General features: G+C 41.7%; 1 protein-coding gene across 2 annotated transcripts in view; it reads right to left on the reverse strand.

Moving 5' to 3' along the window:
• ITPR1 (inositol 1,4,5-trisphosphate receptor type 1) overlaps window positions 1–23,220 on the reverse strand; it is a 267,345-nt gene that overhangs the window by 167,863 nt on the left and 76,262 nt on the right. For both annotated transcript variants that reach the window (XM_089781233.1, XM_089781234.1), the window contains exons 5-13: window positions 19,286–19,372; window positions 16,964–17,122; window positions 13,154–13,252; window positions 11,455–11,538; window positions 11,214–11,360; window positions 9,881–9,976; window positions 7,891–7,935; window positions 3,829–3,983; window positions 542–641 (exon numbers count right to left, since the gene is read on the reverse strand). In XM_089781233.1, the coding sequence (XP_089637359.1) occupies window positions 542–641; window positions 3,829–3,983; window positions 7,891–7,935; window positions 9,881–9,976; window positions 11,214–11,360; window positions 11,455–11,538; window positions 13,154–13,252; window positions 16,964–17,122; window positions 19,286–19,372 (972 nt within the window). The remainder of the gene's footprint in view (window positions 1–541; window positions 642–3,828; window positions 3,984–7,890; window positions 7,936–9,880; window positions 9,977–11,213; window positions 11,361–11,454; window positions 11,539–13,153; window positions 13,253–16,963; window positions 17,123–19,285; window positions 19,373–23,220) is intronic.

Consider the following 23,220-nt stretch of genomic DNA (forward strand, 5'->3'; position numbering starts at 1 on the left):
ACCCAGTGCAGCCCCTGCCTGCAGGGCACCCGGGTCCACCATGGACAGAGGCTGCTCTGTCCAACCAGAGCAGTCCCTGTCTGCAGCAAGCCCTCCATGGAGGTTGCAGCAGCCCTCTTTACATGGCAGCTGTGGAGCTGCTCCAGCCTCCACCAGTTAACTGTTAATGGGAATCAGTAAGCATCACCCATTAAGGGTGATGTTCATCAGTTAGAACTATAGATTAGGGATATGAAAGGCTAACACTTTTCCAATCTCACATTAGAGAGACCACAAAAACATGGTCACAAAACACTCTAACAATATGCTTCTCCTGACAGTTATATTACAAAGGACTCTAAAAAGCCCAAAGTTCAACTAATGTTACTGCTTAGTTTTTTCCATCATAATACTGTGTGAAGCCAGTCTATTAATTTTTCATTGTTTGTGAACTGATTAACCTAGCAGAACAATAAACCCTAAGGAATCACGATTTTTAATATTGAAAGTATTTGTATATATAAAAAAGAAAGGATGGTTTTATTGAAGTTACAGGACTTACTTTAAGCATCACAGGTTTCTCCTCTTCTTTATCAATTGGGATATTGGTGCTATGAACCCATGTGTTAGTACACAAATGTCTAAGCCTGACATAGGAGTTCCTACAACAGAATCAGTAATTGTAACAATGAGACATTTTTAAAATATGTAACGTAACAGTAATCCTAGGTTTGTACAACTTCAAAGATGCTGGCAGGAAGGACCAATAGAAGACAGTTTATTTTCTGCTAGAAACACTGTCCCGGAACTAGAATAAAGCTTTTCAAAGTAACAACAACAGGAAAACTCTTGAGTTTTCTAAATTGTAAACTCAACTCCCAAGTGCATCTGTATTTTAACATACTGCAACTCAAACTTTTTGACACGTCCCATGCATAAATGAGAAAGAAAAACCTAACCAAAAGTAGTACTTAGTCTTCGAAAACTCTCAGATGTAGCAGTGTTGGTCTGTAACTTTAAAAACCATAAGCATTACTGTGGCACCTTAGAAACTAATATATTATGAGCTTTCATGCATAAAATGAATGCTGATAATTTAGTTATTAGTCTCTACATTGCCATTGCACTGCTTGTTGTCTTTGAAAAAAAGTGTTTGACTACTGGCCATGCACAACCTATAACCTTCACATTTATCACAGGAAGTAAATTAACATAATCTTCGTTACAATAAGAAATTGTTCCCATAAAAGAATTCAAATAGCCACAGGGTACGCTTATTTCATGCACATGTTCACTCTGTGATCAATATATTTCTTTAATAAATATGAAGCAGTAAGAACTAAAGGACAGTTAGCAGTCCTTTCGCCTCAGAAGACACTAGTTTAAATTTCTGTTAAGTCAACAGTTGACAAAAATGCAGTCGTCTCAACCTAATACAAAGCTCAGATTGAAAACTACAACTGTAAAATCACGCTGACAGACGAAGAACTAGAACAGTAACCCTATACTAGCATATATTCGTGTGTGTAGGAAGCATGTACAACACCCATGTAATCACCATTAGGTATGAGCAGTTTTTTTGTTCCCCATGTTTTGGAACTGGAATTTGTACTTAGCTATTTATTTTAAAACAAATAAAAGGAAGTTCTTCACACAGTGCATAGTCAACCTGTGGAACTCCTTGCCTGAGGAGGTTGTGAAGGCTAGAACTAGAACAGGGTTTAAAAGAGAACTAGATACATTCATTGGGGTTAAGTCCATTAATGGCTATTTACCCAGGATGGGTAAAGAATGGCGTCCTGAGCCTCTGTTTGTCAGAGGGTGGAGATGGATGGCAGGAGAGAGATTGCTTGAGCGATAGCTCAGTGGTTTGAGCATTGGCCTACTAAACCCAGGGTTGTGAGTTCAGTCCTTGAGGGGGACCATGTAGGGATCTGGTGCAAATCTGTCAGGGGTGGTACTCGGTCCTGCTGTGAGGGCAGGGGACTAGACTTGACCTCTCAAGGTCCCTTCCAGCTCTGTGAGATGGTATATCGTTACCTGTTTGGTTCAATCCCTCTGGGACACTTGTCATTGGCCACTGTTGGCAGACAGGATACTGGGCTGGATGGACCTTTGGTCTGACCCACTATATGGCCATTGTTATGTTCTTATACGCTTTGCAGTAAATGCAAACAAATTCAAGTTTCCACACAACCAACTTGCAGAGCATGCCTATGCTACAGATCGAAGGTGTGATTCCTGGCACAGGCGGGCAGACTTGAGACAGCAGTCTGGATGCTGTGAGGTGGGCAGCAGCTTGGGCTAGGTACCTGATTTCACACCTAGAGGTTCAGGCAGAATTGGCTAGTCCAAGGTGCTGTCCATATTACAATGTCTACACTACTTGTAGCTCAAGAGGAGATAGTATTAGTCTGCCTGCCTGTGCTGGGAATCACACCGCCCAACTGCCATACAGACACATACTAAAAATATTACGCCTAAAGGTCCAGTCACATCAATATTTTTACACTGTCTCACAAAGCTTCCTAGTCCGAGACTTTTTACTCTAACTATAGAAAATAAGTTGACACTAAGTTTTTAAGGTCTTCTTGTCTATGACAACTGATGAGCATCGTGGAATAATTTTATCCATAGCGTTGACTTCAGAAAGACATTCCTCCTGCTGGTTTCATCTAAGGACGCCAAGATGTAGTCGACAATACGATTAACTGAAAAGCCTAGGCTTATCGGTAATCTTCTCAACTACACACATTCCACCGCCCCACTCTTGCCTCTATCAGGCAGAAAGGCGGGGGACCAGGAGCCGGTACTGGGGGGAGCCAGCTTAAAAGCAAGTTCCCCAGTAGTACTGGTTCCATGGTGTTGCCTCTGCATCGGAGGCAGCAGTGCGGGGCAGCAGGCAGCCAGTCTGTGCAGGGAGCTGGTTTTTAAACTGGTTTCCCCTAATACAGAGGTAGCAGCATGGCGTGGCAGGGGGCTCCCCAGGAGTGAGACCAGGAGCACACTGGCTGCTGGCTCTGCCCCCTATGGACTATCGAAGAGTCATGTAACTGCAAAGATTTCATGCAGTTACATGACTAGTCCATTACTTGATATCTAACATCCTAGTGTCATTTAGATCCATGCTTTGCATTTACCATACAAAATACAATGCAAGAGTGGCTACAAAGGAAGTATTAGCCATCATATATCTGCACCTGTACACGTCTGCTGAAATCCACACAAGACACTCAGTGAAAGCAACTACTAAGTAGGACATGGGGAGTTCATGGATTGATGGTACTCCAGGTCAGAATCAATTAGTTTAGATGCAATGCAAATTATTTTAAAAGCAGATTACTTGGTCTTTGCAGCACACAATGTGCCTTAACTACATTTGTAATGTATGTAGTGAATAAACATTTGATTAGTAGAAAAGAACACTGTTGAGCATGAGGAACAATATGCAGAATACACCCAAGTGACCTTAGGTTCTGTTCCTGGCTCTGGCACCGGCCTGTGGCAGGACTCTGGGCAAGTCACTGCTGCTCTATGCCTCAGTTTCCCCTGCTGTAACGTGGGGATAATGATATTGCCATCTTCTTTGTAGGCTGTTTGGAGATGTATTGGTGAAGTGCTATATAACTGCTAGGTATAATTACCATTAATACTTTTAATTCACTTCAAAGAGAAAAAACAGTGACAAATTGTTCTGCAATCTTAAAAATAAATGCCATATAGCGTCTCCATCTTTCAACACTTGGTGCATCTAGTACCAAGAACATTCTAGGAGGCTATTTAACCCCACCTGGTTACTGCTGTAAGAAGCCTGTAAGAAGTGAGAACCTGTTGCAGTTAACATCATACCTTGGGACAAGGCTATCTCCCCCTCGCAAAGTGGTAGGATCCAGCTCAAAGATAGAAGAAATATCGTTTCCTTCAGGTACAGACACCAAACAATAAGCCATCTTGTCCTGAGCATTATGCAACCCTCTTCTGGATGCATCCTGGTCAGGATCGGTCTACGGAAAGAATCCAATCAAATGAAGTCAGAAACACGCTTCCAAGAACTGTCAGACCAGCGTGAAGAGCCAAGCCTTATATCAATTTGTTTCATAATTTGAACACAAAATAACCTCTTCAAGTGCTGGTACTGGCAGATGCTCCTGCTGTGCTTTAGGACACAAATAAAACTGACAATTAGCTGCCTTTGCCAAACACATTTGTTTCACTTTGTCTGCTGTTGGTAACTTTTGAGCATCTCTGGGTTTTAATGTAATAATTCCTAAGTAATGTTGGGTTTATATCTTTTCACAGTTAAGTGCCAGAGAATACACTCAAATTGCCAAGACATTCACCTCACAATGCACTGAAAACCCAGATTAGAGTCAGACTCTGCAGCAGATGATCCATTTATCACAAGATGCCGACTCTAGAGACTGCTGCTGAAGGGATCCAGAAATCTACTTGACAAGTCACAACTATAACCTTAAGTAAGTCTTTTGTGTAAGTTGCAATAATGGTAGCTGACAATGCTATTACCCAGTCACGTTGTCATCATCGCCAATACCGAAGAAAGAATAAAGTAGAAGAAACAGAATTACAGGTGTCAGTTGCTGATGAAAAAATGAACGGTAACCAAGAAGTTATCCAACTGGTTGTTTTCATTTCAGTCCATGGCACTCATGATTGCATGCGTCCAACACGCCACAATAAATAAAGCAGCAATATCTGCTACGACAATAGTAAGCATTGACTAGGTTAATGCTTTCCTGATTGAGTTTATCTTTTTAAATGAATTTCAAGGGGGGATTGTCAACTTTTTGTTAAATGAAGAAGAACTTGGATGACTATAGCATAAAGTAGCAAATACTTAGAATAACTGAAGGTCAAAGGGAAAAAATAATGAGGAAAAGCTGTGGTTCACTCTTCCTCCATCATCTTTCCTGGGAACATGAGCAGGAATCTCCAATCAGCAAGGTAAAGATGTTAGCCAGTGAGGCTGAGACTTTCAAAACACAGGTGCCTGAGCAGAGGTGAAAGTAAAGGGATGTGCCCCTATGTGCAGCTCTGGCAAAAGCCAGAAGGGAGCTATTTAAAAAGATGGCAGGCATTAGGCTTGTGCTGGGAAAGAACCTATAAGAAGTTTAAGTTACTTTCACCCTTGTGCCTGAGACACCTTTAAATACTAAAATTGGATTTTTCAAACAGCTGAATAACCAACTACTCCTATGAACTTCAGTGGAAAATGTTGAGCTCTCAGTATGGGTGAATATCAGGCCACTTGATAAGGGACCTTAACACTGATTTAGGAGCCTCAACATAAGAGTATCTATTAGTGAAAGTCTTAGTTTGAAGAGCTGAAAGAGCCAGGATTGTATGAAAGCTATAGAATGCTTACAGTGTTACACACATACTTCAGGATCTCCCGTGGTTATTACATTTGTAGAAAGTTAGTTACAGTTTATATGCATCATTCAGCAATAAGATGATAAATATATGGAATAGACATAAATTGGTGATCTGCATTTAAAATACGCAGCTATATATTCAGTCTCTTCGGAGACTAACTCTACACTTGTACTGAATTCTCAAAACTTTCATTTGTGTTCACCAAACATCTTGCTGACCTCCAAACATGGCACATGCGGAAAATTCATACAATTCAATACTTCAGGCACCTGAAGCAATGAATTAGCCAATTGGAGATTACGACAAAAGCTATAAACCAGGGAGCATCAAACATGCAATAGAAAGTAAGGGATCTTAGATGAGATTATTGCATCCACACAAAAATAAAATTTCAGCTACAAATGCTAATTACAAAAATGACACAATGGGCCCCCTGTTATGTTGAAGGGTGCAGTTTAGGAGCTATGATTCATGCTCAATTAAATCAAAACTCAGCTTTGATCATTAATTGAGGAATAGAAAAGAAATTAATTGAGAGAAGAAAGTCAAGGCAGATACTGTGTAGAGAAATGTGCAGTCTTGAGAATGGTTCAGGCTTGAATAAAATTACTGTAACCAAATAAGGTTAGGCTGCTAACACCATCTCTCAAATTAAAGGAGTTTCAACCATATTTCTGTCAGGGAGTCGGTGTGTCTTGCCATTTGTTTGTGGTCTATTTTCGCCACCTGGTGGTGAAGAGGTGTAAGAATAAAACCAGTAGCCACTTACCAGATTTTAAGCTAAGGTTCCATCAATACCTAAGTTCATTTTGGAGTGAAGGACTTGTGTGTAATGACAGTGGTAGAAAGTAAAGTCTTTTCTGATTTCCAGAAAGATACTAGAGACCATTAGCGCTTTTCTGAAAAGTTAAAATTAAGTTGGTTTTCACTATACAGAGTACTAAACATAAAATGTTGCCAGGACGTTAGGATTTGCAACAAAACAGTAAAGGAAACCAAGTTATAACACGAAATAACTGGAGTAACTTGTATGGCTGGTGGCCTACAAGGCACTGAGCCCACAACTTCTACTGATCACGTTTCCGGTTATTGATCAATGGGATCTGCAGAAGCGGTATCTGCAGGCAAGGACAGTATGTGGAGACACCATGCTCTACCCTTTCTTAGGGGCCGCAGGGATATGCCAGTCACTTCCACGAGCAGCAGTTACCATGGGGATAATTACTCCCACCATGATAGGTGAGGCATTTTAGAACTCACTACTCAAAGAATTAAATTCAAGCACAAGAGAGAAATGAAAAATTATGAAATGCACAGACCCGTCAAAAACTATAAATAACACCCTTTGCAAGCAGTAAAAGTAGTAACAACCCACATAAGTAATGGGTTAGAAGATGAGAATGAAAGACAGTGTGCATGTGCGTATGTGAGAGAGAGGAAGAGAGAGATAATGATGGACACACACAGTGTGAGAGAGAATGACAGACACACAGGGTGTGAGAGTGACAGAGATTTGTGTTGTCCATGCTCCCTCCATTCCCTTCTCTCTGTGTGGAGATAGGGTACAGAAGTAGTACAGAAGTAGGAGGGACACCCTGACATCAGTGCCCTCCCCGCTTCTCCCTCCCACACCCTGCACAGCAAGGAGGCGGCTCCCAGGGGGGAGCTCTAAGGTCGAGGTCAATATGACAATGGGTGGAGGGGCAACGCTTGATAGCTTCCTGACCAAACCCATCAGGATCACCTGTCAGAGGCTCCAAGATGTACCAGTAGATCCTGATCTATTGATTGGTGACCATTGTCCTAAGGTAATTTTTCAGATGTTTAATTATTCCTTCAAGACAGCTTTCATTTGTAAAATGAACTACAGGCTGAACTGCTTCAGTCTGGGACTCTGGCACGAATGAGGATTCCACAAGTGCTCTGGGTCTGGAGTACTCATGAGGAAAAACTAGTGCAGCAGGATCAGGGATGTTCCTAGACAAGACAGCCAGGTCAGAGGCTGGAAGCGAAGCATAGAAGCAGAGGGGCCAGCTTTGACTTCCCTGCTCTGGCAAACTTCCTGCTGAGGGACCAGTAAAGTAACAAGAGTGTTGGACCAGCCAGGCCTAATCTGTTGTTCACTTGACCCATGGGATAAAGATACCAACCACGATATTTGGTATTAGATCTCAAGTTGAGAAGCTTACTCACACTTTAAGAAAGTAAATGCATCAAAGAGGTTAAGAGAGTCAGACCTTCTGAAAAATGGTTCAAAAGTTATCCTTGTAGATGCTATTTAAGAATCAAGCTTCCTAGTAGTGTGCAGCTTTTCAACTTTTTCTAAAGCCTACCACACCAATATTCAATATGCAGGCTCAGGCTAGAGCACTATATGGAATACCTTCCATCCATGCTTAATTTTGACTTTAAGTAGCAGAAAAACCTTGTATCATCTATTCACTTGCCAGTCAAATACCAAGGCGTATGTCAACCCTTCCTAGTAAGGGGCAAAATTATATTCCTGCCTATACTTACTGAGGATTGACATTCCTGGCCATCTTCCTCATAGTCAGGGTTTACCTGATGAAAAAGAATCACAGGCAAGTCAACAGTTTTAGTTTTCCACTCCCTGGTATAAAATTCCTCAAGGAGATCTAGCTTATTTTGTAGCAGATGCACCTTTTTCTACAGAAGTGCAAAACACTGGATAGGTGGACAAATTCAGGTTGCATTTTTAACACTGAGGGTAATTAACCACTGGAACAATTTATGGCAATGTTTTAACCAAGGGTATGGTTACACTGTTTTGGCTGTTTTTTTTTTCCGGAAAAAATGGCACTTGCATTTGCATACCTTCTTCTGTTTTTTTCCCCAGAAGAGGCTTTTCTGCTATTTGGCCCCGTCTACATGGGGCCAAATGTTGGGGAAAAAAACCACCCTCTTTTGAAAGCCGCTGTAAACTTAGTTTTGTGAGGAAGAAGGGGGCTTTCGAAAGGGGGGAGGGGTTCCAACATTTGGCCCCGTGTAGATGGGGGCCAAATGGTGGAAAAGCCTCTTCCTGGAAAAAACAGAAGGTATGCAAATGTGAGCGCTATTTGCATACTTCTGCTGAAAAACAAACAAAAACCAACCAAACAAACAGTGTAGCCACAACGTCAAGACTGAATGCTTTAAAAAAAAATATGCTCTAGGAATTATTTTGGGCAAGTTCTGTAGCTTGTGTTATACAGAAGATCAGACTGAATTACCACAATGGTCCCTGGAGGCCCCGAAATGTATGAAGACATATACAATGCAATCAACTTTTAAAAACTAAAACAGACCAAAACAAAAAACAAACAAAAAAAAAACCAGGTACGTGTGGGGCAAGGCACAGAATTAAGCAATCGGGAAACTTGCAAAAAAGACTTGGGATACCACTAAAGCTGAGGGGAGGGAAAGAAAAATTTTGTGCAAGTTGTGTAAAGCTTTTACATTTGGACATCCCAATTAAATTTCAAAACATTCAACCAGCTTTAAGACACTACACGTTGGGAAAAAAAAAAATCTCGATCATGTCATCATTCAAAACTTTCCTTTTATAAAAGCTGATTTTGCCATAATATGCACAAATTCAGCAACTAGACTTAGCGTGAGTATGTGTCCATGTTTTCACTGATGATTAATCAGCCCATGCTTTGCTAAGCAACTCCTATAATCCCCAGTCCTGTTCATCCATTTTGCACTTGGTAAAATACTACTAAGTGTTTTGGAATCTGCTTACTAGAGAAGCATAAAATTGGGATTCTTTCGTTTGAATTCCTGCATTCATCACAACAAGCTATAATGCCATTTTTCACTCCAACCCTCTCCTCTTGCATACTTCTAGCATCTTAATTTTTACAAATATGCATGTCTCCATTTATACGTGTTTGTTTCAAGATACAGAAGCAAGCTAGTTTCAGTGAGTCTTAACAGTTCACCTGTTCCAAGCAATGAGGCTTCCAAAATTATATCTACATCAATTTACCATGACAATTCCTAGAAGGCTGTTATAACTGTATACTTCTCTTTTTTATGAATACTGCTATGTTCTGTTTGTAAATTAAAGAATCCAGAGGACCCAATAATGGTTTAACTGGTTTCTCCCCAAATGTAATAACAGGTTCTTTCACTTACATAATTTACTTTCCCAGTAATGAGCTTATCTTGAATTTGACTGTTTACATACAATAGTGTTGTTTATTTTGTATTCTATTTAGCAAAAAGAAGTCACCCCCTACCCCTAATAAGAAAAGTAGGGACACATGGTCATAGTGTAGTGTTCTACCCCTCCCGAGTATCTTTCAAGAAAATACCTTGTTTGATACATCTTGGCACTCTGTATAATCTGATTATTATTAATATTAATCCTTTATCATGATCCTTCACTAATCTGTTACCAATCCTCAACTAGTTAGGCAACCAGAGTTTTTTGGGGATAAAGGAAGACAGCACTGGCAAGAGAAGAGAGTCAGAGTTTATGGGTCCTTCCCATGGTACTTACTTCTGCTGCTAAATAGTGTCCAGTAGCAAGATGTTTGAACCGGAAAAAGCTATTCCAGTACCCTGCACCACCTCGACAAGGATCATGTTGCACCACCTAAAAATAGAAAGAGGGCAGATTCTGAATTTCAGTGGTTTGCCCCTCAAGTCAGTGATGTTGTATTGCATCTTCAATCGTGTTGGTAGAACGTGACAGACACAGGAAATAAATAAATAAAAAAAGATACCATTTATCATTCAGGTATGGTGGTCACCACCAACACTGCATCCTAGATGGGTATGTCCAACACAGCCACTGATACACACCTGGATTTATAATGTTCTATTTTAAAGACTATCTCCAGGTGGCTAGATTTGTTGGCTAACAAACCACGGTTTTGTGCTCGATGTTGAGCTTCCTGAGAATGAAAACAATGGGCTAACAGGATATATTGGCAGAAAGATTTTTTTGGAAGCTTGTATCTGGCTGAACGAGGAGAACTGAACAAACTTCACTGAAAGTAAGGTAAGATTCTCTTGTGTTCCCTGATATTCACTTTAGTCTCAAGGTGGGTGGGGGAGGGGGAGCAGAGAGTAGAAATGTTTTGAACTTAACAGTGTTGTCCCAAAGAAGGGAATTTTCTTGAACTCCACATTCATCCTCAAACTCCTCCCAATAAAAAATTTGAGACTAGGTTCCCAGCTGGAACACAGCTGAAAGAATCTTTCAATTAAGTGGCTGCACTGCTGGGAAAAAAAAACCCTGTCCTCCACTTATAGTAATCATATGTATCTGCTTCCAGAACATAATCATCTCAAAGTTTTGTTTGTTTAAGAGGTGAAACATTCATCAAGACACTGGAGTCAAGCTCTCTCTCTCTTTTTTTTTTTTTTTTTTTTAAATTAAGAAGCTAATGAGATTATTCAATTCCACTGAAACAGAAGAGTTTAATCTCCCATCAGAGGAGATTATGTGTACCTACAGTATTCCACTCTGGACGTGGACATGTTCAGAACATATAGCACAGCAGCAAAAATAAGTTATTACTTTGTTGCAATAGGAGATTTTTGAGAGAAAATAAAACATACATAAACACCTCACTCTTTCCTTCTTTTTTCTACGTTGCCAGGAACTGAGGGTTGGATAGCACCTTACTGCAGTGTCAAAAAAGTCAAAAACATGTTTTTACAATGTTAAAAAAAATCCCAACATACTATAAATATTAAAATTTTCTGCTCTTAGAACTTTGAAACATGGAAAGAAGCCGGGAAAAAAATATTTGTGGAACAAGGTTTTAAATAAAAGCACCAATTAACTAAAACCACTTGTACAGCCTCTGTGACATTGTCTTTACCTCTACTTCCCACAGTGCTTTTGAACTAGTTGCAGAAGTGGCCGATTGTCTCCCAGTAGTTCTCAGGAAGACATGCTGCTTCTTTCTGTGCTCATCACAAGTCAGAAACTTCTCCTGCTCTGCATGAAACAACCTTACCACATCTCCCTGTTGAAGCCAAGACAGAGTGATCAACACAAACTCTACAATACAGACATCATACGATTAAAAAGCCAGCAACAAGAGGAGTTTCCAAACTTACCCCTTTTAAAATACCATCTTTGTTATCGCTCCATTTCATGAAAAGGACTATTTTCCAGCTTGTGTTGCAATTCACAGAGTTAACCTAGAACAAAAACTAGCATCACTAGTTACACTAGCTATCAGGACAGTGAGGTAAAACACTGCAAAGTACTGCCTTTAAAAAAAAAAGTGGAAAGAGAATTTCAACAGAGCATTGCAGCCCCCATTTATCACTGCATGAAACGAAACACTAGTCCAGGAAAAAAAAAAAAAACCACACAAAACAAACACCTGTGACCTGCACGCAACTGTATAGTAAATCTCAGTAGAGATATTTATCGTTCGTACCCAATTCATTATGTGGATACTTCACCTGGCTATGTCAAGAACAGAACTGGGTCACACTTCTCAGAACTGGGTCACACTTTTAGCCACCAAAAAAGGCAGTCTTGTTTGGCCCAACTATTAATCAATTCTGACACCAATTATCCAAATAATTTTGGCCAGAAAAAGAATATCAGGCTAGATTCACAGAAATAGAGGAGTGGATGTGGCTCCCCCTTGTAAAACTTTAGCTTAGTGTTTAGGACGTTTACTTCAGATTAAAGAGATGCAGGTTCAAATCCTCACTCTGGAGCAGAGATTTGAGCTTCAATCTCTCCCTTCCTGGTTGAGTGCTTCAATCAATCTCTTATATGCCAGCAGTCCTCAAACTTTTCCTCTCATACTCCCCCTTACCAAAATAGAATGTGTCCATGCCCCCACCTCCCTCCTGCATAGGAGCGAAGAGCGGGGGCTCTACCTGGTGGCAGAACTTTGGCTTGGGCTGGGCATTGGGGAGCTCCCTTGCTGCCCCCTTTTGGGGGCTGGCCCAAAGACCCTCTATGCCCTTCCATGGGGGTGTGCACAGGCTGGGGGCCACGGTTATATACTGTTCTCAGGTACGCTTCTGAATCTGCCCCTTTGAACTCTATGTAGGACAGTCTTTACTGGAGCAAGGACTTGAATTTTGGTCTCCTGTATTCCAAACATGTCCCTTAACCACTCTCCCTGGTCAGGTATGATTGAGAAACCCCCTGACCGGACCCATAATATCCTGGCTTAGAGGTTAGGGCACTCCTGGGGCTGTGGAATCTCTGTTCTGAGCAGGGATTTGAACCCAGGTCATTCAATCTGAAATCATGTTCAGAATGGACAACCGGGTTTTTTCCCCACCACAAACATTTCACAAAGCTTCAGATTTAGTTCAATCAAAAAAAGTTTTTAAAATTCTCTCAACTGCCACTAAACGGGTATCGAAACGTCGTGACCAGTTAGTTCTTCGCCCAGCTGTCAGAAGGTTGGCAGATTTTATAGAAAGATTAAATTTACATTTCTCCCTGTTCTTATACCTGAGCGGTTGGGCAAAATGCGTCAGGCTCACTTCTTTCTTCTGTAGCCTGTTATTTATCTAACAGAATTGCTCTCACCAATTGCTGCCCAGTTGTTTACTTACAAGGAAGGAGATAATACAGCTAGTGGTACAGTTACTTCATCAAGAGGACAGGACAGCAACACAGTATATGGTCACTCGCATGGTCAGTGAAAACTTGGTTTTCAGAATACTTGGGCTCCTTAGTTTCGTCAAGGACTCTAAAGGTTCCTTCCAACTCTACTTACACCAAATTTCTGTGCCATGACTACACCAATAGGCTACAATTGATTTATTTTACACTTACCTCATTGCACCCAGGATTATCAATTAGTTGGTGACTACTGGCATGAAGGGGCTGGCCCGCATTAACCGGATTCAGGACCACCTTGTCTCCAATGACAACCTGAAGGAAAGTACAATGTGATTCCATTCAGAAATGGTCTCCAGAGTTAACTTTTTCTGGGTGTAAGCAAGGAGATTAGGCCACTTGCTTACGATTTAGAGCTATTTCATGTGAAGTAAATAGAAAAGACGCTTGTAGCCTAATAAAAGCCTGACTTCAGAAGAAAAAGGATGTTTACAATGTTCAGAGTTATTTAAGGCTTGAAGACAGCTACCCAACTGGGTTGAGTTGTAGATAAAGGAATACTACTGACTAATTCTCTCTTGTCTATATGGTTCTCTCAGGCTATGTCTACATTACGGGGCTCCGCAATTTGCGTACCTTTTTCCGACAAAGGTAAAGTTTTTTCAGAAGAGGCTTTTCTGAAATTTGGCCTGTCTACACTAGGCCAATTTTCAGAAAAAAAAAAAAACCCTCTTTCAGAAGACCCCTTCTTCCTTGTGGGAGGAGGGAGACAGGGCTTCTGAAAGAACAGGACTGCTCTTCTGAGAGAAAAAAAAAAAAAGACGACGACGGAAGAGCAGATGTGTCTTTGGACACGGCAGACGTAGTCTAGACATAGCTTCAGTGTCTAACATCTAGCAATTAACTCCAAAAACCAAAAGAGTAATGGAAAAGATTCTCCTCCTCCATGAGAACTTGATATTTACTCTCAGTTAACGTTAGTCCAATCCCCAGGCACATTTAAATTGCCTAGGGAGGTTGGGGAAAAAGTCACTGGAGACATTTAAGAACGGGCTAGCCAGACATCTGTCAGGGATGATCTAGATCAGGGGTGGCCAAGAGGCGACTAGCGGGCGGGAGATCGTCTGCCAAGTAGCTGAATATGGCCTGCGTCTGCCTCTCCAGTACGCTTACTAAAGAGCATACGCAGCCGTTTTAAACAGAAGGCTGCTAGTTGCTATGCAGTTTGGGCAGGGAGAACAAAGCTTTGCGTACTGCCTCTGCTCCCTACCAACATCCTTCAGATCCCATTGGCTAGTTTCTGGACAACAGGAGCTGAGAAATGTTGCTGAAGGCAGGGCCAGCAAAGGAAGCCTCCTCACTCTACCCTCGCTCCCTCCCTCCCTACCTGTGTTGGAGCAGAGCCATGTGAAGCAGCCCACCCAGAACACAGACAGGGTTCCTGCAGAGCTGCTGTCTGGAAGCCACATAGGTAAGTGCTTCTCAGCCAGAGCCTGCTTCTGGCAACCCACCCCTTCTTCCCCCACACCAACTATCTGCCCCAGGCCACCACCCAAACCCTCTGTAACCCCTCTCCAAGTCACAACTCCCTCCCAGACTTTGCACCCCATCTTACACTCCTCCCCCAGGTCAGAATCCTCTCCTATACCCATAACACCTCCTGGACACTGCTCCCCAAGCTCCTACCCCACATCATAACCCCCCTCCTCCACTCAAACTCCCTCTCAGACCCCACATTCTGTTCTGCACTCCAGGCCTCTTTCCCAAACACCCTTCTACACCCCACCAGCCATCCCAGGGCACCTCCCCCTCCCCACAGAAGTGCAGTCCTTGACCACTTACCAAAATCTTGCAGTGGCCCCTATTCAAAATTATTGCCCACCCCTGATCTAGAGGAGTTTGGTTCTGCCATGAATGCAGGGGACTGGGCTTGATGGTCTCTTAAGGTCCCTTCCAGTTCTAATGTCTATGATATGTGATCATCTAAGTGCACTTTATGATGGAGGTGAAGTTCCCGTAAATCCTATACTTTCTTTCCACTACAGTTTCTTTATCCAAAGCCTCCCTGTGACGGGGCCATGGAACGGAATGTGTCCCCGCCACTAGACCTCTGCTGGGAGCAGGGCAAGTGGCTCCTGCCCCTAACCGTGGCGATGGAAAAGCCAGCAACCGGAGCAGAAGCTGGGCTGCACATGCGCCTTGGGTGCCAGATGTGCCTGCACCGGCATTGCAGCAATGCGAGGGAGGTCGGGCAAGGGTATTGGGGGCGGGGCAGGGAGTGGGTCCCGACATGCTGGCGCAGGAGGGGGAGCGGAGGCTGTAAAAAGGGAAGGCATGGAGGACAGCAGAGGGGGAGGCAGGGATTGAGGTAGGACCACCGGGACAGAGGGCAGTGGAGCAGAAGGCTGAAGGTAAAGCCAGGACCCTCGGGGGTGAGGAAGTAGCCCAGGATGGGCGGACAGAGATCCGATTGCAGGCTGATGCGTTTAGGCGGTTAGCCCCATCAGCCAGGTAGGCGGCATCTGGAAGGAGCACCCCACCACCACCTTAGGGCCCTGGGTTGGGGCCTGGAGAGAGGGTGGGCCCAGGTCCTCCTCAACCCCCGAGCGGAAGATCGTGAAAAGAAGAAGCGTTCACAGCCGCGCTGATGGAACACGGTCAGAGGGTCCGGGACAAGGACTAAAAGAAGGGGGTCCCAGGACAGGGGGACGTGCCCCTTCACACTCCCAATCTTACTCAAAGCTGGAAAAAGATCCACAAAAAAATCTTAAGTGAGGGACTTCAATTAATTCCCTTCAACACAGAAAAGTGAGTTTATATGAAGCTACTTCTTTTTAAATTAAACGCAGCACAAACTACATTAATTTTCAAGATACTAATTCCTGTAATTATGAAATAAAAACAAGGACATTCATTTAAGGCTGCATTATGTGTAGTGGTGGGATAACTATACTGAAGCGAACTGTCTAGAATACATGGCTATGGCTATGCTTTATTTCATGGACTCGACCCTGTTTAGGTGCCCCAGGTTGGACTGCAATCCACAGCATGCTCAAGTCTTGGCTTCTCTTAAATATAGGCTGACTAATCGAGCCAAAGTTCATCATGGCTTTGTGAAGTAGAAAATCATTTATCTGGGATTATGGAATGACGGCCACATTCATTCTCTTGCATCCAACTTGAGAACAGAATGGAGATCTCCAGAGATTAAACACTAGGGTATTAACTCAGAACCAACCAACCTTCCTTACCTCCCACAAGCAAAGCACCATTTAGTCTTAAATTTTGATCAAATTCCGGATACAGAAAGTCATAATGGAACCTGAACAACTCATAACTACAGTGCCATGAACCAGCATACTAATTATATTTGTTCTAAAGCTACTCAAATGATTTAACATTTCATGCCATTTTGAACTCGGTGGGGATTTAGAACACTACTGCATTTAGATTCCTTATTCCTTCCAATCTTAATCGTTTCTCGTTTCCAAATCACTAGTTACCATAGTGATTCTCCTCCCACACCGCTTAGCACAGGAAAAGGACTGTGGCCGTTAATATTATACATTATAAAAATGCGTGCATTTAATTACAGGCAGTCCCCAGGTTACGTACAAGATAGGGACTGTAGGTTTGTTCTTAAGTTGAATGTGTATGTAAGTCGGAACTGGTACATATTGTAGGGGAAACTCTAGCCAAACATTTCTCCAGAGCTCAGTTTTATTCTCCCATACCTCACTTCCCTCAGTCCTTTATTCTCAAGCTGAGGAGTCTGCTGAGAAAAGCTGCTCCACGTCTCCCTGGTCAGCTGGGGGGGGGGGGTGCGCTAGCTTTGCGTCTCCCTGGTCTGCTGGGGGGAAGCAGCTAGTGCGGGGTTGCCTCGCCCCGTTTGTAAGTAGGGATCCGATGTAAGTCGGATCCATGTAACCCGGGGACTGCCTGTAGTCAAAAGTAAGGAAACTACTGATACAAGTTCTTATTTTACACAAAATAATCCATCTTCTTCAGATGTTCATCTTCACTTACACTGTCTCCTATGGAACGCAATTTATAGAAAGGCTGTATGTAGAACCAGGAACCCTCATTTCCAGCTTCATCCAGAGTCACCCTCATAGCATTCTTCTCAAGCAGAGCTGGAAGCCTCTTATTTACCGTCAAGTATTTGTTACTTTTTAAGTGCAGCAGCTAGAACAAAAATTACAGTTTCAGTAAAAGCAGACATACGCTCCCTTTGATAGACACCGACTAAAGACTATATAGTAGTCCAATAGTCTGATCATAATACATGGGAATTAACTTCAGGTGGTAAGATTGAATATTACATTGGCCCTAACAAATCCAAAGCCATTTTGACATCTTTTAGTAGGTTTTAGACTAGCTCACAGCACCAAGCAGCTTTTGTTAGCGTAAATGTCCATATCGCACTAATGACAGACAACAGAGGACTACCCTTGCCAGTTATATTCTATGTTTCAGCAGTCAGATACTAAAGACCATGAAATGTCAGCGACAATTTTTTTCTCCTCATGGAGGTGGATTAGGTTGCTCTCAAGTGACTGTGCACATTCAGAGATAGGAGACTAATGATGTTAGCTATGAACATTTCTTCTGTACCCATGAGATGCCGTTTTATCCTTTTGTTTCAATACAACATGACATATATATATATAAAAAATCCTCACTGTACTCATGATATGTATATGGGCCATCTTGTAGGAGTCCCATTACCTAGCTCACAAACTGATTTGGATTAAACATAGCAGGGTTGAATCTTAATGAAAGCAAGACAATGCTTTTGACTTTGAATGCTTGTAAGCCTTTTGCTGACTGTTGACCCATTATTCACAAAAGGCATCTCCAAATTGGGGAGACCCTTAGAAAACAAGGGTAACCCTCAATTAGGCTTGGCAGAATTTGCTGTTGTTTATGGAAATGTATTTAAAAATAAAAATCAATAATGATTTGTAAGCATTTTCTTCTACTTTTATCTATTTAAATTTTCACAGTGGGGAAGCTACGGGGCAGGCCAGACAATAATTGTTTAACGATAGACAGCATTAACATTCAAAATATGAAAGCTTTACAACAGTTAAAGTTGTCAACATCACTAAGTCAAAGCATACAAAGTGAATCTCCTTCCATCTAATGTAAGTTCTCTAGTTTCCTTACTTATCCTTTCCTTCTAGTACAGCTCTATTACTGATGAAAATACTTTTTGGTCCATTTATCATGAAGCCAACAGGATACAAATCGAATCCTTCATACCCTATTCATAGCTGCTTCCAGTATGGAGCACTGACTGGTTAGAAATGCTTATTACAATCTCTGGTTCACCTGAAAAACTGACATACTTTTCTCAGATGAATACCATGCTACAGACTTCTGTCATTCCATTTTATAGTTGGGCTAGATTATTGCAGTGCATTCTTAAATCGGGATTTTCTTGACATGGTTCCCAAGGCCATAACAGCTACAGAACAAGGACTGTTTGCCTTCTCCTTTTAAGAGGGAATAAAGGAAACCTATTGCCTTTGTTCTCTGCCATCTTACTCTGAATTGGGTCCTCTGATCACACCAGCAGCCAAAATATTTGTATAGAAAGCCCTATAACTATCTTAGGTCCAAATGCTTCGAGTTCTCCATCTCCACCTGGCAGTTGTGTTCAGATGAACTGGGTCTGTTTTTAGTCCCTGTATTCAGAAGGGACCAGATAACCCTGAGCTGTTGAATGCCCCATAAGTGGTCACCCTAAGTCCCTCACTGGCTGCATTTAACGCATGACAAAGCTTGTCTGGGATTATTATTATTATGTCTTATTATTACAACACTTCCCCAATATCTTGTTCTTGGTATTTGTGACTTTCGTCACTATTCCTTGCATTTGGTGGCAATCAATCTTCAGCAAGCGGGCGTGGCTTGCCTGAGATCTACTGCACCAAATCCCTTGCTCAGGGTGGACTATTACTGCATTGGTGGACTGATTATTTTGGTCCTTCTGTTTTGCATTGGATTCACTATATAGTGCTGTACAGAATTTGAGAGATACAATGGAAGAAGTTCTATAGAATTGCACACTACTGTGTGTTTACCATCTTCTAGATTGCCAGGTCAAGACCAGGCAAAAGAATGAAGGATATTCTAGTTGATGGTGTTGTTTAGGCAACATTTATGGCAAGATAAAAATGCCTCCATTTTATCATCTCACACAGCACCATAAATGTAATTCTTTCCTCAAGAGTACTATGCTTCCAGATAATCCTATCATAGCATGCAAGACAACTGGTTCAATTAAGACTCTACAAAATGTCGTCTTACAAAGGGCACCATATGAGCAGGGCCACAACATACCTGGATAACATTGCCATACTGGATAACCGTTCCCAGCAATTTCCTGTTTTCTGTCTCATTCTGTTTCTTCTCCAAATCTGCTGCATGCTGAAAATTAAGAAATTGTGGCAATAGGACATATTATTCCAGTAAGCAATTGCCAGCAGTGTTTTAACTTCATACGGTTGGAATAAATGTAACCATTTGAAGCATTGGAAGCGGAGGATCAGATTTCATCCTTGACAATTTTCAGGAAGGAAAATGACTGACTGTATACCATTTGAACTATACTGAAATGAAGCAGGAACAAGGAGGAGTTGATATTTTTACTTCAAACTGACTAAGCTTTCTGAACAAAAACTTGAGATGAAACGTGTCAAAATGAAATGGAGCCATGAGATGTTAAATCAGATTTCACTCAATTTCTTAAGTTACAGCATGGTTTTAAAACTAGGCATTGCACTTCAGTTTAGTTCTCAAAGCTTCTACAACCACCCTAAAAAACTCAAAAAAGCAATAATGAGTTGTGTGTTGGTAGAAAGTTTTGCTTCTTTGTAATTCCACGTATTTAAGTCAATTCTTTTGGAAGGTATGCGAAGTATGACAACTCACAAGCTTCTCAAATGTTGCTGCACATTTCGGTACAAATACAATTCAGGACTATTTAAAATGCTTAAAGATCTAACATTGGGACTGCTAGATTTCAGATTATTCTACAGTGGGACGGTTTCTTGAAGGCTGATATTAACTTTGAACTAGTGATGTAATAGTGTAGTCAATAAGCAAAAGCTTATAGGTTAATGTTCTACACTGCATACATTCCACCCCACAGTAAATTTTCTAGCAGACTGGACCAGCAACCTGGCTCAGTCCTGGTGTGCAACAGGTCTGGGACCTACCCCTGATGCAGCTTTGCATTTAAAGTATATTAGGAGCTCCCGGCTCAGTTCCGGGAGCTCAGACTTTCCCCCTCCCTACCCCCCTGGACAAGTGCTGCTGCCACCCTGCACTGCTGCATCTGTATCAGAGGAAGCAGCATGGGGCGACAGGCAGCCAGTCCACAAGGGGAGCGGATCCAGGAGCAGCAGCACGGAGTGACAGGGGACTCAGAACATAAGGACATAAGAACGGCCGTACTGGGTCAGACCAAAGGTCCATCTAGCCCAGTATCCTGTCTACCGACAGTGGCCAGCACCAGGTGCCCCAGAGCGGGTGGACCGAAGACAATGATCAAGCCATTTGTCTCCTGCCATCCCTCTCCAGCTTCTGACAAACAGAGGCCAAGGACACCATTTTATCCCCTGGCTAATAGCCTTTTATGGACCTAACCTCCATGAATTTATCCAGCTTCTCTTTAAACTCTATTATAGTCCTAGCCTTCACAGCCTCCTCTGGTAAGGAGTCCCACAGGTTTACAACACGCCGTGTGAAGAAGAACTTCCTTTTATTAGTTTTAAACCTGCTACCCATTAATTTCATTTGGTGTCCTCTAGTTCTTCTATTATGGGAACTAATAAATAACTTTTCTTTATCAGCCCTCTCCACACCACTCATGATTTTATAGACCTCCATCATATCCCCCCTCAGTCTCCTCTTTTCTAAACTGAAAAGTCCCAGTCTCTTTAGCCTCTCCTCATATGGGACCCGTTCCAAACCCCTAATCATTTTAGTTGCCCTTTTCTGAACCCTTTCCAAGGCCAAAATATCTTTTTTGAGGTGAGGAGACCACATCTGTACACAGTATTCAAGATGTGGGCGTACCATAGTTTTATACAGGGGCAGTAAGATATTCTGGGTCTTATTTTCTATCCCTTTCCTAATAATTCCTAGCATCCTATTTGCCTTTTTGACCGCCGCTGCACACTGCGTGGAAGTTTTCAGAGAACTGTCCACGATAACTCCAAGATCTCTTTCCTGATTTGTCGTAGCCAAATTAGCCCCCATCATACTGTACGTATAGTTGGGGTTATTTTTCCCGATGCGCATTACTTTACACTTATCCACATTAAATTTCATTTGCCATTTTGTTGCCCAATCACTCAGTTTGGTGAGATCTTCTTGGAGTCCCTCACAGTCTGCTTCTGTCTTGACTATCCTAAACAGTTTGGTATCATCCGCAAACTTTACTACCTCACTGCTTACCCCTTTCTCCAGATCATTTATGAATAAGTTGAAAAGGATTGGTCCCAGAACTGACCCTTGGGGGACACCACTAGTTACCCCTCTCCAATCTGAAAATTTACCATTTATTCCTACCCTTTGTTTCCTGTCTTTTAACCAGTTCGCAATCCAAGAAAGTGGAGCCGGAGTGCACTGGCTGCTGGCCCCACCCCTGAGTACTACAGACTAGTCAACTAGCCAATAAGAACTCATGAGGTTACTTGACTACTCAATTAACTGATATTTAACATCCCTACTTGGGAGCCATTTCCACAAGGCCCTCAGAGCTCTCCATTCCCAAGATCATCAATAGAAGTGGAAGAGATGCATCTCCGTGCAGAACTGGTCCCTATATTTACATTAATGAAGGATCCATTGTGTATAAGTACAAACGAATAAACAAGTTAAGTTCAAGTATATTTCAAAATCTGACACTGAACAGACAACACTGGATATGTCAAAACACTGGAAAGAACACATTTTATTTACTGACCACTAGATGTCAGCTTTTCTAATAGCACTGATGTTTGATACCAGTCAAAGTCAAGTGTCCCAGATTTCTAAATCCCTTAAATGGCATTAACTTAAAATAACCTGACCTCAGCACTGGGTGATCCACAGTAGTTGATAATAAATTCCAACAGTAGACAAATACAAGCCAAAAAAGGGAAGTGATTAAGAACAGGTCATGGATCACTAACATTTCATTAAAGATTACCGTGAACTGATCAAAAAATAGAGCAGGAAATGGAAGGCAGCAGCTGAACACAGGTTTGTTTGTTTTTTGCCATGAAACCATATTAACACAATAGGATTTTTTCCACTAATCAGTCCATGCATAAATTGACACAAGTGCCCATGCGTTTCATACAGCTGGGAGCAAACTAAGTTGTGAACTACAAATCACACAGGACTAAATTCTACCCTCCATAGGCTTTTGGTGAAGTGGAATGGGTTTAGAAGATGACAATTTTGCACCAACCCTGTACTTTATCCAGCATATAAGGATGATGCAAACTGAGTCCTCATTCTTCATTTACACAGTAATAGTAAAATTTGACAATTCTATGTAAATGTTTCTTCACTGTAATTAATCATGGAGAGAGAGTACCCCAGTTTACTTGACACAGGAATTGACACTGACCACAATAGGACTTTGGCTTCTTTCAAAAGAGTAGAATCAAGCTTTAAGTATCTGAATTGACTATATTAAAGGAAGAAAAATTAAGACAGCCCATTCTTACTTAGCACCATAGCAAAGGCTCTTCCTTCCCCTTTACACTATCCACAGTTTAAGACATAGCATTTGTTGGTTTACTTTGTGGGCTTTACAAAAATAATCAGCAGCATTTGTTACTTTATCCTTACAGCTGACTTCTACTCTTATGCTTATTTAGCTTGCAAGTGGGGGTAGAATACTTGTAAAGTATTGACTCTACAAACATCTTTGCAAGCATCAAGTTAAAATCATGGCTTTAAGAAGAAAAAAAAAAAAAGAGGCAAACACTTGGCCTCTGTGCAACCACACGGCTTTCTGCAATTGATGTTTTCCTACGGGGTGCTTTATAGTTTAGAGTGCTGTCGGCTTAACAGTGGCTTTGATAGACTAAAAATATTTGGACTTGTAATTTTATCGTGAAGTGCTCCAGCCATATAATTTTAAGGTAAATATAGTTTATTTAGCACTAAAATGGATGCTGTCAACATACAGTAGTTAAATTACTCAAAGCCATTTCTGAGAAACTTAGAACTGTTCTTCTAACAGGTTTTAACTGCAGGATACACATGCAAGCTTA

Source organism: Pelodiscus sinensis, chromosome 11 (assembly GCF_052426305.1).
Source record: "Pelodiscus sinensis isolate ZL-2025 chromosome 11, ASM5242630v1, whole genome shotgun sequence".
In the NCBI taxonomy this organism is placed as follows: domain Eukaryota; kingdom Metazoa; phylum Chordata; order Testudines; family Trionychidae; genus Pelodiscus; species Pelodiscus sinensis.